Source organism: Brachyistius frenatus, unplaced genomic scaffold (assembly GCF_029030835.1).
Source record: "Brachyistius frenatus isolate BFR_SWC_R1_liver_20210118 unplaced genomic scaffold, ASM2903083v1 Contig_29, whole genome shotgun sequence".
NCBI lineage: Eukaryota > Metazoa > Chordata > Actinopteri > Embiotocidae > Brachyistius > Brachyistius frenatus.
In genome coordinates, this window is record NW_027210628.1 from 2217346 (window position 1) to 2233519 (window position 16174).

Below are 16174 nucleotides of genomic sequence, written 5' to 3' on the forward strand. Positions count from 1 at the left end.
GTCTCGCTCTCTGATTACACACACACACACACACACACACACACACACACACACACACACACACACACACACACACACACACACACACACACACACACACACACACACACACACACACACACACACACACACACACACACACACACACACACAAATGCACGCACACAGGCTCACAGCCAAATGGCTGTTCATTAAAGACAGGGACCTGAGGGGAAGCAATCGTCTGAGAGACGGAAATTGCGTGTCACATTAGATTAGCGGTGTAAAGCCTCTGGATTGGCTCCGGGGAATAAGGAATTATTTCAATTACATTATTTCAAAAAGTCTTTAAGCAATACCAATACCGATAAAAACAAATTAAGAGTGATTTGGGCTGATTTGTGGTGCTCTGAGCTGTGCTTTCTGACAATGTGCTCGAAATCAGATATGAATAATGTAGATATTACACTACGTGTAATGTGTTGGATTTGAAAGCAGATTATCTGTGACAAATAATGCCATTGGTTTGCATTGTGTCTCATCAAAAGGGAATATTCCCAAGTGTCAATCACCCAGGCTGAGGACTGTAGCAGGCGCAGTGAGCCACAGAAGAAAAGAAGACACATTCACCTGCCATTCAAAGCAGTGACACCAACACACACCCACAGAAAGTGATGACTAGAACTTGTAAATGTACCTAATGCAGTGAAATCCAGACTTTAATTTTAGAGCCTGTATCTCCTTTATAAGGCCAGATGTGTCTGGTGGATGCAAACCATGCAAGTTTGAAGTGTTACAGTGCAACAAATCTTAACAGGACAACAAGATAATCATCATAGTAAGAGAAGATTTAGGTTTTCATAAAAAAATTCTGAGGTTTGTTTTTATATGACTGTAAAATATGGCACTTTTATGCCACAAAGTTTTCTTGTTATTTCTTCCTGACTGTACTGTATTTTTCTTTTGACTCAATTTCACCGTAGCTCACCTTTAAGGAGGGCAAGAAATTGAATGTGTCCATCACTGGCAGCGCGTCACAGGGGGAAGAGCGCAGGGGAGAGAGGGGGGAAGAGGCTACAGAGAAAGAGGGCAGGGTAAGAAGGGAGAGGGGGGGGATTGTCACACGGAGCGCACAGACCAGCAGAGACAGACCGACCCGCAGCCAGTCCACTCACTGGTGCCTTGATCCTGCCCAGACACACAGCGACACCACAAATCGCCAAACTCTGCTCATCTCAGCCTTCACTCAACTCGTGAACACTCGCAAACAATCTGGAGGAGGACCGAACACTCTGCCCGCAGCTGCACGGTGTTTTTTTTTTCTTTTGACTTCTTTTTCCTGCGCCACCAGGAGAAAGTGCCGCGTCCTTGAAATTAACTCCAAGTTGAAAGAGAAGCAGAGTGAGAGAGTTGGCGGCGAAATAAACCTCGCTTTGAGTACTTCATCACGGTGAGTACCGACTGATGCTTCGCGATAACACAAGTGATTACAGCCTCATTTGCTTTAATTGGTTTAATTGGTTGTTTGATTGCGGGTGTTCTGTCGGGCTTTGTAGTTTCTTTTCCGAAGTAACTTGTGCGTTCTCGCTGCAGTTCTGAAACACATTATTGTAAATACTTTGAATAAATAGTAGACTAGTTTATCCATGTGATATAATAACAGGGTAAAATGTGGACCTTGTTTGTGCTCCCAGTGAGTAAAAAGTAACAGCAAAACCAAATTGTCAGTTATTTACAACATTTAGGGAAGGCTATTTTTCCTATTTTTGGTGGGTTTTTTTTTCTAATGATTTAAGTGCTCAAACTTAAATTTTCATCCTGGAGCAGGCCATTTCGACGGCAATTTTTTGACGTGACTTGAAAAGGGTGAATCAGTGGGTAGAAACTTTTCTTTCTTATGTAGACCCTTTTCCAGAACTATATGGAAATATAGAGATAATAAAGAAATATATCTGGATATTCCAGAAATATTTCTTTGATTTAATACATTTATGCAGTTTTTCCCCTACTGAAATGTAGTATTGTTCAAACTTTATATTTTAAAGAAACGACAATTCATTAATCCTTCACGTTTCTGCGTAGATTTTACATTTTAAAAATGTTCTAAAACTTCTATGTCCAGATGTTTATTTTACATAGGAAAGACCCACCACCGGTTTGATTTTACTGAATACGATGAGCAGGATTTACACTTTATTGATTTTCCGGAACAATCAATTTATTACAGCAAAAAGAAAAGAGGAATCGTTTTTTTTTTTTTCGAGTGCGTCTGTCTGATTTTCTCCCTTTTAATCTATTCGCTCAGACTTCACTATTAAAAGCATCTTTTGCAGGCTCCTGCTACGTGTGTGTTTTATTGGCAATTTATTCCGTCTAATTATTTACAGGCACAGTAGGCCTCCTCCAACTCTTTTTCTGTTGAAATTAGTCCAAAAGTGTAATTTTAAAAATGCCTCCAGAATTGCAACTGAGTGTGTTTCGCAAAAGGAAGAGATTTTGAGGATCATAAAAGAGTTTCCTGGAAAATCAACCAAAGGAAATAATAGTATTTTTTTTTTTGCTTAAATCAAATATATTTCCTCACAACACAACTTAAGCACAACTTAATTATGACATTCAGTAACAATATAAAGAAATGAGGGACTTGTCTCTTTTCCTTGATGCTCCTCCTGAACTCTTTCCTCTCCCTCTGTGTCTCCTCTTCCTTTCCTCAGGACCAGTAACAGGGAGGTGAATGGACCTTCACCGCCCCTTCAAAATGGACAGCCCCTCCTACCTGCCAGCTCCTCTCGCTTCCCCCGCCCTGATGGTCTTAGCCTCCACCGCTGAGGCTGGCCGAGACGCCTCTGTCCCCTGTCAGGCGCCCAGGCCCTTTGGTGTCCCTGCCTCTGTGGAGAAGGACCTCCACCTCCCCTTCCCTTCGGCCTCCTACACCTTCACCTCCATGTATCAGCGCCAGGGCCCAATCTCAGGCACCTTTCCATCCCGAGACTTCCCAGCCTCCCTGCTCCACCTGCACCCCCAGTTCACCCCACCGAACCTGGACTGCTCCACCCTGGGCATGCTCAACCACAGCGGTGTGGGCGCCTTCCGACCTTTCTCCTCCCCACAAGAGGAAAGGGAGTCGGGGGTTTACCACTCGGCTTTCACCCCAGCCAAGAGGCTGAAAAGCTGCTTTCCAGAGCTGGAGGGGAAGGAGTTTGACTTCGGCTCCCTTGCAGGCTCGCTCAAAGCTGGAGAGGACTCGGGGAGAAAGTTGTTCTCCATGTCTGGCCTGCTGTCTGACGGAGAGGCTTCATCCAGCCCAGAGGAGCGCAAAGAACACAGTAAGTTCAGAAACACATCTGATACATTTCACTGTCCCTGCTCACATCTACACAGCCACTCATCTCACATCTTTGCAGTGAACTGTGCTCAGTTTAACAGGCACATCAAAGGGTCTGCTCACTCCTGGCATGACACGGCCAATGAGATTAACATATCCTCTACAGCTGCACTGACTAAAGGTGACAAATTGAAAGGAGCCTTTGTAAGTAAAGACATATCTGAAAATATTCTCCCATTTGCACTCTAGTCTTTATCGTCTAGTTGGGCAAAGTGTTTACAGCGGCTGCCTGTGACTGGCTTTGACACAAATAAATTGAATAGTGTCACTTATGCAGCTTAGTGATCATTAGCCACATATGACCATTAGGCCTATTGAAAGTCAGACTTTTCTCGGTGGCTGAGAAACACAAATACATCGGAGCGTATGGAGGGTTGACATAGGAGGAGTGAGAGTTGGAAGGAATGACACCCTGTCAGAGATAACGAGGTGGCAGAGATAGAGAGGAAGGGATGGAGGAGGATACAGAAAAAGAGAGGGAGAGAGAGAGATGCTGCGATGCGCCTCAGCCTGAGCTTCCCGACGACAACCCTCAGCTCAATATGGCCGCCCACACCAGCCGTCTGATTTGTTGACAAATGAGTGGGAGAGGTGTCAGTCAGCGTGCGGCGGTGGGAGAGACGCTCCTCATTACTCCCGGGGATAATTGCCCAACGACGCGGGGGCACAACACTCGCCTCAGAGGGAAAGAAGGAGGGAGTGAGGGAGCCGAAGTCAGGGAGGCAATGCTAGGCATGATGGGAAATCAAACCCCCTCAGTGGCGGTCGCCAAGGGGAGCGCCTGACAGATGAAAGGGACCAGAGAAAGACAGAGGGAGAGGAGAGAGAGAGCACCCAAAGGCTCAGCAGATCAGAGGGGGACACCATCGAAAATAATGACAATGAGAAAAAGGGGGGTGGAGGGGGGCTGATACACGTTCTCATACATATCACCTAAAGGAAACTTTCATCCCACACATAAAGGGCGGGAGCAGGGACGAGCTGTCTTAAGAAAAGTTTGGATGATGTGCTGTGTGTGTCTCCATGCATATGTGTGCGTCTTTGTTGAAACTTGCCGGTTTTGTCGCTGGTTGGTGGCTGAGTGACAGGGCCAGGGAGGCGGAGTGGCAGGAAGGAATCTCAATATGGAATTTTAATAAGGACAGGAAAAGAAGAGCTGCCAGCCAGCATGCTGGTGTGAGAGGTGTGTCTGTCTGACAATGTTTGCTCGGTGCACTCGTGCATGCATGCTCACCTCCTGATTTTGGGAATCTCATTTGGGGAATGTTGACAAGGACAAAAGACGGGACATGGGGGGCATTGCTCCTACAAAAAAAAAAAAGAAATGGGGAAAAATGGATTCATGCACATTGGAAGCTGCTTTTCCAGCTTTATCCAATTAGATTGGAGCTCAGGCAAACTAAGAGCTTTAATGCAATTTTGCTCCCAGCACTTTTCTAAGTCTGACATACACTTGTTCCTCTTGACTGGGTAACAGACAGTCTCTTCAGGACCAAAAGTCTTAAGTGTTAAGCTTGAAATCTTCTTTGGGTGTGAGAGTGTCTACAGAGCCCATACGCCAGCAACGATAGCAATGCAAATTCTCACTGCACTACAAACTGGACCGTAAAATCAGACTTTTATTCTTTTATAGTTTTCTTCATTAGTTAAATTAACGTCTGTGTGGAGTTTGCATTTTTTTTTACCTTGTCTGTGTGAGTTTTTGTATGAGTTTCATGGTCTCCATGGTAGTATTACAAATATTCCAGATACTGCCCTTAAGCAAAGTACAAGCATCAGAACAGGAGTTGCTCCTGGGCACTTACCTGTGGCTGCATGATGTTCCTAAATATATAAAATAAATCAAATGCAGGGAATTAATATTGTATAATTTAACTTTTGAAGAACATGACACAACATGAATTCTCTTAAGTTTTGTAACTAATGACTTTTCAGTCCAGGAGATTTCACTTTTTCTAGTGTTCTGAATCTGCAGAAGGAGCGGAGGGAATTTTTGTCTCCAGCAGTGCACACAGGTACGACCATGTGCTGCAGTTCCTCTCACACCTAATTGTCAGTCCCGACAACAAACAGGTACGGGGCACCTCTTCCCGGCTGCCTTGAGGGGTCTTTGCCAGTGGCCATCTCCTTCTGTCCGTTTCGTGCCTTTCTTCTGTCGATTTTTCCCTCCCTGACTTGCCTCTGTTTTATCAGGGAAGGTCTGAGACGCACGGTGTGCTCTGACAGCTGTTCAAACAGCCATGCTTGCTTTCAAAGGGCAGATGTCTTCACTGAAGCGAGTCATGCTTATTTTCCTCAGGGAGATCCTTTCCGCCACAAGCCTGAGCTGGAACTAAAATGCTCCTTTACCAGAAACACGAGTTGGGAAAGCGGAGGAGTGAAGTGGCAAAACACGCCATGTCCAGACGTGTGTGTGTAAATGTGTGTGTATCTGCATCTCACAGTGGTGGCAAAGCTAAGTGAGAGCTGTGATAACTGGAGCCAGATGTTTGAGAGCCTCTGTGTTGCGATGCAGCACTGAAACGTCCAGCTTGTGGATGTGGCTGTCAGAAAAGTGAAAATCTGACTTCCACCACAGCAGCTCCCCAAAACCGAAAAAAAAAAAAAAATTTATCACACACTTCTTGCAGACAAAACATAACGAGACCATTAAACGCACAATAACTCGCCCATCTCAGTTTAGTGTGATTTTGTATGTTTTTCTGTGAGGTTTTTTGAAGTCCATATTCAGTCTAATGAGGCCTGCCGACTGTTAGCTGTAGTTTTTACTGTTTCCAACTTTGTAACAGAACATAATGTGGTTGAAGCAAAGTGTTTAATTAGTGTATCGTCGTCAGAACTGTGCCAGAGAACCATTTTATCTACATAACTACAGTTATTCAAAATGAACAAAAGTCTTCATCACAACTAATTCAGTGCATCCAGCCTTTGAAAAGACTTGCCCAATTTTCCCCTGATTGAAACCAAATCCTGCAGGAAGTTAATAGAGGGGAAACATTTAAGCGTAAGACACAGAGGATTCTCCACCAGATGCGCTCACTGTCCAAGTGTCCTCCATGGTTGGTTATTCATTCATCTTAGATTTGGCACAGATTATCTCTGTGCTGAAGTTTGATGGGTTTGAGTTTACGGGGGCTTGTTGTGTGTGTATGTGTGAAATTGGGTGTATTTTATTTTTGGGATATTTCTGCTGTGAAGGGAATTAAGGAAAGCAGAGTTGTTTTAAGCTCGACCGCCGAACTTTGCTTTACGAATTGTTTATTCGTAAAGCGAAATGTTGCAGAATCAGCACACGTAGGAGCTTGTGGTCAGTAATTATAATGTGGAAATCATCAAAGCTTTTACCCACTAGCAATGCATGTTTGTGCATATTTGTCATACGCTTATTTATGCATATAATTTGTATTCTATATTGACATCTCTTTCCCACACACACACACACACACACACACACACACACACACACACACACACACACACACACACACACACACACACACACACACACACACACACACACACACACCAGGCCGTACACTCCGGCTGTGTACGTGCTGATTTGATAACAGGAGGCCCGTGTGTTGTGTTTAGTGTGTAGCTGTCATTGACGGCTGCTCGTATTGAGTGGAGCTTCCTGTTGAAAGACACAGTGTTTACATCCCCCTAGCAGACCACAGGAGATCAATAGCAACTACTCGATGCTCATGCATACACATATAGTATCTGCTGCCTGCAATTATTCCCAACGTGTGTACTCCTTAGCAGGCGGACTTGCACGGGCACTCCATGCATCAACTGTCACACTCACCTTATGCTTATGCTAAGTGTTTTTTTTTTTTTATTTTGCTTTTGGTATGATTTTGTATTTGTGTGATTGGTCACAAACAAATTTCATTGAGAAAACTGAGGTAATCTGGCAGTAAGAAGGTGTAAACACGAAGAAAGACGGCAAAAAAAGATTTAAAGTGAGTAAAACAAAGCTTTTGGTAATTTTCATACAGATTCATAGTGAAAAAGAAATAATGAAACACACAGTTATAAAATTTTAGGACCAAAAAGCAATTAAAAAAATCCTCACTGTTTGATAAGCTAAAAGAAAGAATGCACACCTGACATCAACACACACTGTCGCCACGGTGACGTTCAACTTGTTTTCAAAGCTGCATCATCCCAAATTAAGTGCCATCTGCACCCAGCTCCGTTACTGACCACACTTGTATTCTTGTTCTTGATTTGAAGCACTCGGGAGGAAGCGTTACAATATTAATGGTGGTTGTGTTTGATGTGAGAGCACGCCGTGGTTGACTGTTCCCCCTCCTGTTGTGATGGTAGTTTGTTCTCCTAATGTTCTCCCAAGTAAAAGAAGCTTTCATCCTGGCAGGAGGGGAAAGTCTTCTCAGCTATTTTTTACCTCCTTCCCTTCATCTTATAAAGGCTGTAAAGGGGAATGTGGAAGTTTTTCTTCATGTATTTAGACTTACGTTTTGATATGTGTGGTCTTGTAGGTGTTTGTGTATTTGCAGATGCATCGGGAGTGCTTAGTTTGTATCTGTGTATGTTTTTTCTATCTTCAAAAGTTGCAGGAGTGTCAAGGCTGTGGACCACACGGCTTGTTCGAGACAGACAGGATTTCTATAAGTCTGGCAGCAGGCTTTTACAGTAGCAGGGGGAAGTGTGTGTGTGTGTGTGTGTGTGTGTGTGTGTGTGTGTGTGTGTGTGTGTGTGTGTGTGTGTGTGTGTGTGTGAGCGTGTGTGCGGGGTCTTTTTGTGGTGACCATCAGCACCTGTTAGACAGTCAACAGATTGTCCTACAGAAACCTGAGTCATAGCACATCTTGTAGGCCTTGCATGTGCCTCCATCTCCCCTGTGATCGGCCCACATGAGCAAAGATGCTTCTGTGTATAGAGAGAGAAGAAGGCTTGAGTGTGGTGAGAGACGGGAAGACAGAGAAAGCGAAGCGGGGAGACAGAGTGAGAGAGATGGTTATAATGAATGCAGGGCTCAGGGGTTGTTAAAACAACAGCCCTGTTTTAACTGAGGCCATCTTTCCTCCTTCCTCTCTCTCCGTTTTCCCCTCTTTCTACTTTTCTCTGTGCGCACCTGATCGACCTGCATCATAGCTGCCTCTGATCTCACATCAAAGACTTGGTGTGTGTGTGTGTGTGTTTGCACGCATAGGAAAGGCTTGGGGTAAAGGCGATAGATTGAATCCCATGTTCATAAGAAGTGAGGCGCACGCACGCACGCACGCACGCACGCACGCACACACACACACACACACACACACACACACACACACACACACACACACACACACACACACACACACACACACACACACACACACACACACACACACACACACACACACACACACACACACACACACCATCCCGCTCTGTCCCCGGAGCCCAACAAATCAGTCAGGCAGATAGGGAGGGCAGGAAGGCCAAATTCTGGGGTTAAACACATGCTGCTGAGGAGCAGCACAGACAGACAGCAAACCACGCCAATCCTGCGTCCTTGGATAGCAGCCAGGATCACACACACACACACACACACACACACACACACACACACACACACACACACACACACACACACACACATATATAATATATATATATATATATATATATATATATATATTACATTATACAGTGTGGGTGTGTGTGTTGTATATGTGTGTCTGCCTACTGTCACACACAGACCTCATTACAGCATGTCAATTGTGCTTGTTGCAAGTCTCCCAGCTGTGGAGGAGCCTGACAAAAGTACGTCAAAGGCACGCCAGGCGTGATAGTTTTACCTCCCAAATACACGGCTGTCTGACATCATTCAGTGGCTTCGTAAACAGGATTGGCAGCCGTTCGTATTTTATCAGTGCAATTTTTTTTTTTGTCTTTTTAAAATATTTAAATAAAAGACATCTTGCGAGAAACTCAACTTTTTATTCTATAGTGAGCTGTAAACTGAGATTTGGGACACTTATGGATAATTGTTATTTTGAAGCATCACTGACAGGTGCAGAGTAGATTGGTAAATTTTACATCTATAAAATGCACTGCTATGCATCATGGGATTGTAAGGAAAAGTAGTGGCAATGACATGGACACTTGTCTCTTAATTCATTTGGGGGGGGACTTTTGAAATAATTATATTGTGCATACATTTTACAAATAAATCAGCAAAGAGGAAGTGATTTCACGCATAGAAAGTTAAGGGTTATATAACCATGTGCATGTGACACTTCAAACAAATTAAAGCACAGAAAACACTACAGATTACTTACTCATGCATCCTAAAGACCCTCTTATCGATTATGTCACTTACAGTGGTGCTTAACTGTGTGGCAAACTCCCATCACTGCCTGTGGACCTCTGCCTTAAAGGTCAAAATTTGCCAGGATTGACCCCTCACCCCGCCGTGTCGGGGTGTAAACACTCCCCCAATTCTCCTCAGAGAATAGCGCTGGGTCTGAGCCATAAATCACAGGTCTGATAATTGGTAGGAAAACAGCAGTCCAGCAGTATATAACCTTTTACGTGTCGTCTCAACTCTTTATTATGGTGCTAATGAGTGGCCGTGGATCAGGGTTAGAGCCGCAAGCAAAGTGGGTAGGGGGGGTGGGTTCACCTCAGTAAAACACGGGCTACTGGCTACTTACACACACACACACACACACACACACACACACACACACACACACACACACACACACACACACACACACACACACACACACACACACTAAGGCAGACACACACACATATAAATACATAAACACTGGAATTCAGTGTGCACTTAACACACACACACACACACACCAGAAGGCAGGCACACAGGAAGGCACTCACACTGAAGGATATGCACATATGCAAACATTCCCTCACACACACATGCATAATATGCAAACACACACACACACACACACACACACACACACACACACACACACACACACACACACACACACACACACACACACACACACACACACACACACACACACACACACACACACACACACACACACACACACACACACACACAGTGGCTGGCAGGCTCAGCAGTGTCCATTACAGGCTGCCATTAGTATGGAGATTGTGCTAATTGTCCCCATGGACCACACAGGCAGTGCTCGGCAGGCCCTCTGTGAGGCTGAGAGTGAGCAAGGACTCTTTCCACATCCTATTGTCTCGGTCGTGACCCTATTAGTACAATTACCAATCAATCACTGAATGATTATGGGATACATGCTGTGGATTGTTTCAATGCAAATGATGCCAATATAGTGCATTGAGCGCTTATTCCGCTGTAGCTGAGGTTCACATAAGCAAAGTCATACAGTAGCTTTAACTTGTATAACATTACATTACATGACATTTCATTTAGCTGACGCTTTTATCCAAAGCGACTTACAATAAGTGCATTTCAACCATGAGGTTACACAACCCAGAACAACAGGAATCAAGAAAATACAATTTCTTCAAGAAAGCCAAACTACAAAGTTCTATCAGTAAGTGCCATTTTAAGTGCTGCTAAAGTTCTACTGTTCAAGGCAACAGTGTATATATGTATGTATACACTGTTATACATACATACATATATATATATATATATATATATATATATATGTATGTATGTATACACTGTTATACATACATATATATATATATATATATATATATATATATATATATGTAACAGTGTGTATAACAATGTCAAACAGCCACGAAGACAGTTCAGAACAAGTTGAAATTATCCAGTGATATTATCAGTCATGTTTCAAGACAAAGTGTTTCTATCAAAAGTAGGAAAAGACTTAAAAACACTTTGGTTAGTATTCGTCTTTATTTCAAAATATGATATGACTGTGTCAGTTTTTTTTTACACTGAACTGCTGATTCAAAGTGTTAAATCTGAATACAAATATATAATAAAAATATGCATGGATGTGTTTAAGATTATAATTTTGTATTATAATCTGATTTTAAAAGGAAATTTTAAAGTAATATGAATATACTATTGTCAGATTTATTGGCCTTATGTTCATAAAAATATATTCAGTTTATATGCTAAAGAATATCCTTAAAAATATCATCAGTTCAATTTATATAGCACTCATTGGAAAATATTGATATTTTTGTCTTAAAACACAATTAAAGGTAAAAACCTGTTTAAAAGCTTTTGTATGGTATCACTTATAATAGATGCTCTTTTTGCTGAAGGAACTGTTTCAGCTTTAAAGATAAAAACTTAAATATTTCTGCTGTTTTTCCTCTTAAATTCATAGTTTAGAGTAAAATCCATCTGACGCACACTGATTCGGTGTCAGGGTACCTCTAATTGATAATGTTTTAATTAGTTTTAACTTGAATCCTGCTCGAATCTGAGTGGACTCTTGGACTCTGCTCTGGGTGGGCTGGTTCGGGGAGAAGCTCAAAGCTCCTGATCAGTCAAGTAGAGGAGATTGAACTGTGAGCGGCGCCGGTGTGACCCCGCTGAGCGAGAACACAGGGAGAAGATCTATACCCGCTGGCGCAGCCACCGGCCTCTTTGTTCTCCCGTGTTTGCTGACAAGGGGGATCGGAGGGGCGTATTGACGGGGGCTCACACTGCGCTGCGCTGCGCTCTCCACGGCTACACAGCGCCGTGTGTAAATGATATACACACACACACACACACACACACACACACACACACACACACACACACACACACACACACACACACACACACACACACACACACACACACACACACACACACACACTCACACAATTAGAAGTGTGTTTGCAGACACATTTTTACCCACAAGAGTCCAAACCATTACAATTTGTGCATATTCACACTCAGTTTCACTTCACACTCAGGCTTTGACATATTAGCGAACCCACCTAATCTCACACACACACACACACACACACACACACACACACACACACACACACACACACACACACACACACACACACACACACACACACACACACACACACACACACACACACACACGTTGTCGAGGGTCGTCCTGCTCGTATTGTTTTAAAGCCCAGTATGTCTTTTTCTCAACGAGCCTGTCCGGTGCTGGGATACCACACACAGCAGCCAGAGATGTTGTGTCCTTTTGCCTCCAAAGAAAACAACAACAATAAGAGTGTTATTTACTGCTCACATTTGTTTGCAGTGTAATGTCTACATGAGGCAGTAAATTCCAACACTGAGGCAACGTACGATACAGTCTTTACAGATTCTCAAAGCAGAAATAAAAGCATTTCATCATATTGAAGAGACACAACATCACCAACATCTATTCTGTCTGAATCCAGTACAACAAGCGTGAAACAAAACTTTACTGCGAGAAATTGCTAGTGTTCAATTTTCAGTTCTTTGGTCATTTTTGAGGGCTGTATGTTGTAAAACCTCTTTACCCATAAATCTATATAAATCTAAAACTCTTGTAGGAAAATGAAAACATTAACAATGAAAATAGGAATAATTAATATTACAAGTGCTTTTCTACGTATTAAAAAAAAGGCTTCCTCTGAGATTTCCTCAGCACCTGATATTCTATATTCAATGAATTAAGTTCTCATCCCAGATCACTGCTTAAACTCTTCCTGACTCCTCCCTCCCTTTGTGTCTGTGGGTCACTGAAGATAAGCTGCTCAATCATCTGTATCGTTCCACCATTTGAAGATAAAACCATCGTCATTTGCCGTAATTGTTTGCTCATCCAGGCAGACACAATAAGATCCTTGAGGAAGTGTGACTAACCCAAACACAGGTGTATCACCGCGCCAGGTGCTTGTGGTGCTCTCATTACCAGCAGCAGTCAGCGCAGTGTTTCTGACAGTATCAGATGTTATCTGCAGGAGATGTGTGAGGGACATGGCTTATCTGCAGTGATGCCCGTGGATGAGGCCAAAGGGAGGGACGCTGTGGGGCGGTGTCCCAAAATTTCAACAAGTTCTTACTGAAGGCCTGCTCACACTGCGATCGAGGCCTGATGCGGGGCGTATTATCTGGGAGAGAACAACAATTTAGATACTATTTGAAGTATACTACAAGCACTTAGTTTCCTTGAAATGTTCTGCTCCCTAATGGCTAAGGTTTCCGCTGCTCACCAGCACTGCACAAAGTGCATGTGGGACAGGTGTGTGAGGGGAAAGCAGGTGGGTGTGATTCCCTTGGTAGAGCAGGACAGTGTATGCGCTTGAGTGTGTCTCAGCTGTTTGACATTACTGGCTGAAGGGGAAAACATACTTTAAAACATGAAAACTGCTCAAAAACAGCTTTAAATCGGCCTGAATTTTCCATCATTTTATGTATGGCGGTGTGTATTTCTTAATATCGTACTTCTAGCAAAAACGCACATGCACTGCTAAAATGAGATGTCGTCAGACTTGGTTGTTAATTTTAAAAACAGGAACGGTTTCTTTATATCTTAATTTTGTGTGTAGTTTGTTTTGTTGGTTTTGCTGGGACTGCTTAGCTCCCTCAGACGCATGAGATTTCATGGCATTATCTGCAGCCTTTGTGCATATAGGACAGCACCATTTTCTGACTGTTACTGAAAGATGTGAGGAGATTTCACCTTCCGCCACACCAGATACCTGAAAATATATATTTTTTTATGACTTCTTTTTCTGTTGGCTTTTCTTCCTTATGCTATTTTATTGCTCATTCATTTTTTTGTCATGTGCATTTTTTATGTTTTTTTAATCCGTTAGTGCTAACGTATGCTTCAGTTTTCCAACAAAAACTTAAAAACATGGTGAACCCACACGAACACAAACAGTGATGAGTGCACAAGCTGAAAGAACAATCAGTAAATCCAAAGAATAGTAAATGCTTTTTTATGTAAAAAACCAACAGCCTTTCTCAATATTACTCAAGACTGATTGTCTTAGTGCTGTCTGATGAAGAGGAGATTTATCATTTGATCTTCTTCAAGAAAAAGGATGTCGGATGAACCTTTTGTGAAAAGTTTGCCCTCCAGAGCGAAGCTAATTTTTCATGGTGACACCTGACCAGTCATTTGCTTTTAAGCCTCAATTTTTTTGTATCATAAAATAACAACTTCAAAATAATTTTGGTGATATACTGACTTGTAGTAGCGAGAGAGGCAGCTCTTTCATACCTTGCGCCCTGAATGCCTGTTCACCAACAACAGCTCATTGAGGTCATCATCATTTACAAATGGCTAGCAGCTGGTGACAGGAGATGATTCTGGTCTTGTTGTCTCACACAGAGTTTCCAGCCACCTCCAGAATCAGACTCTCCAGCGCCGTGGTGTCATGCACTGGAGCTCTGCTGCATAGTTCCCCTTCCTCATCACCATGTGGACACGGCTATCGGGGAACTGAAGCCTATAGTAAGAAAGGAGTGGGTCTAGGTCTTTGCCCTTGCTTAGCCGGGACTGGTCTTTCCATGTCTATACATTTCTGTTATTTCTTTCTTACAAAAAGTAGAAAATAATGTTGTTATGTACTTAACTCCAGATTCTATGAGTATTTGCGTCGTTACGGCGGCCCTAAGAGCTGGTGCTATAAGAGTTTATCCCCTTGCGCATGCATAACTGTGAAGTAAAACTTATTGCACCAGAATCATGAAATTACCATATATTGTCACGGAGGCCGCTGTTGTCACTTCTCAGCAGACGTTACATATTGTCGCTTTAAAGGAGGTCCTGGTGTTTTTCAGTCTCAAAGCAAAATTGCTCCTTCCTTGTTATTCTTTAGTCGCTCCATCTTTCATTTCCCAGAAAATTCATCTGGAGTCTTAATGACCGGACTTATGTTGGAAACAGTTTAGCAGAGTGCCTTTCTTTGTTACATACTGTAACTGTTGTAATAACTGTACCGTAGCCTCTCAGCGCCATCTGGGAACCTCGTCTGAATTTTCAGAGTGCGCCTCATGCACCTGATAGCAGCAGTAAGAGTGTAGTTAATCCACCATTTTTCCCTGCTGAAAAAAATGCATTGAGTGCTGGTGGATGATGTTCAGCGCACTTACTCAGCCTTTTTGAGTGTTTGAGTCGGGATGTTTGTTTAAGGGGTTTGGGAGCGTGAGACGGAGTCATGGTACGTGTGTCTCTAGGACACAGTGTGTCAGCGTTGTTGTCATTTTAGGGAATAAAAAAATCTGAAGTGAAGTAGAGGTAATCAAAAAAACATGGTGATATAGTTCTCCTGTGTGGACACTGCTGTAAGAAAACACTTTCTCAGGCTTTACTGCTGTTGGTTCAGTGTCACTGCTGAGTCTTTCTATAATTAAACTCTTCAGTGAGTTCCACACTCGCTGACAAAGTGTTTGTCCGGGACTGTTTAGAAAAGTTGAGTAGGCTACTTGCAAGCAACAGAGCGATCCCCTCATTTTCTCCTTATTAGCCACTAATTGAGAGAAAGAGCGAGAGGGGAAATGAAAATGAGAGAGATGTGATGAGGAGGAGACGATGGAATAATAAGAGAGAGTGAGGGGGAGAGAGAGAGTATTAATGTGTATTAATCAGTGGTCCGGGTAATCGTGATCTGTATTTTTGGAGCCAATCTAATTTCCCTCTAATGAGGAATTGTGATCTGTCTATTAGCTTCTTGATGTCTCTCTGTCACTCTCGCTTTTTCTCAAACACACACACACACAAACACACACAGAAGTGGTTAAGAGAGACATGACAGAAATAATGTATTGATTAGCAGCCTCATGCATGTTTGCTACAACAAATGCAAGAAAATATATTGCAGCAATCACATCGCTACATAAAATAAGAACTTCCAGAGAAAGGCACTTATTAAAAGGTAACT

General features: G+C 42.8%; 1 protein-coding gene across 1 annotated transcript in view; it reads left to right on the plus strand.

Annotated features, from left to right (window-relative positions):
* Nucleotides 1-1191: 1191 nt before the first annotated feature.
* Nucleotides 1192-16174, plus strand: part of rnf220b (ring finger protein 220b) — a 32271-nt gene continuing 17288 nt past the window's right edge. The window contains exons 1-2 of the mRNA XM_069698940.1: nucleotides 1192-1429; nucleotides 2694-3305. Coding sequence (XP_069555041.1) covers nucleotides 2714-3305 — 592 coding nt within the window. The 5' untranslated portion in view covers nucleotides 1192-1429; nucleotides 2694-2713. The remainder of the gene's footprint in view (nucleotides 1430-2693; nucleotides 3306-16174) is intronic.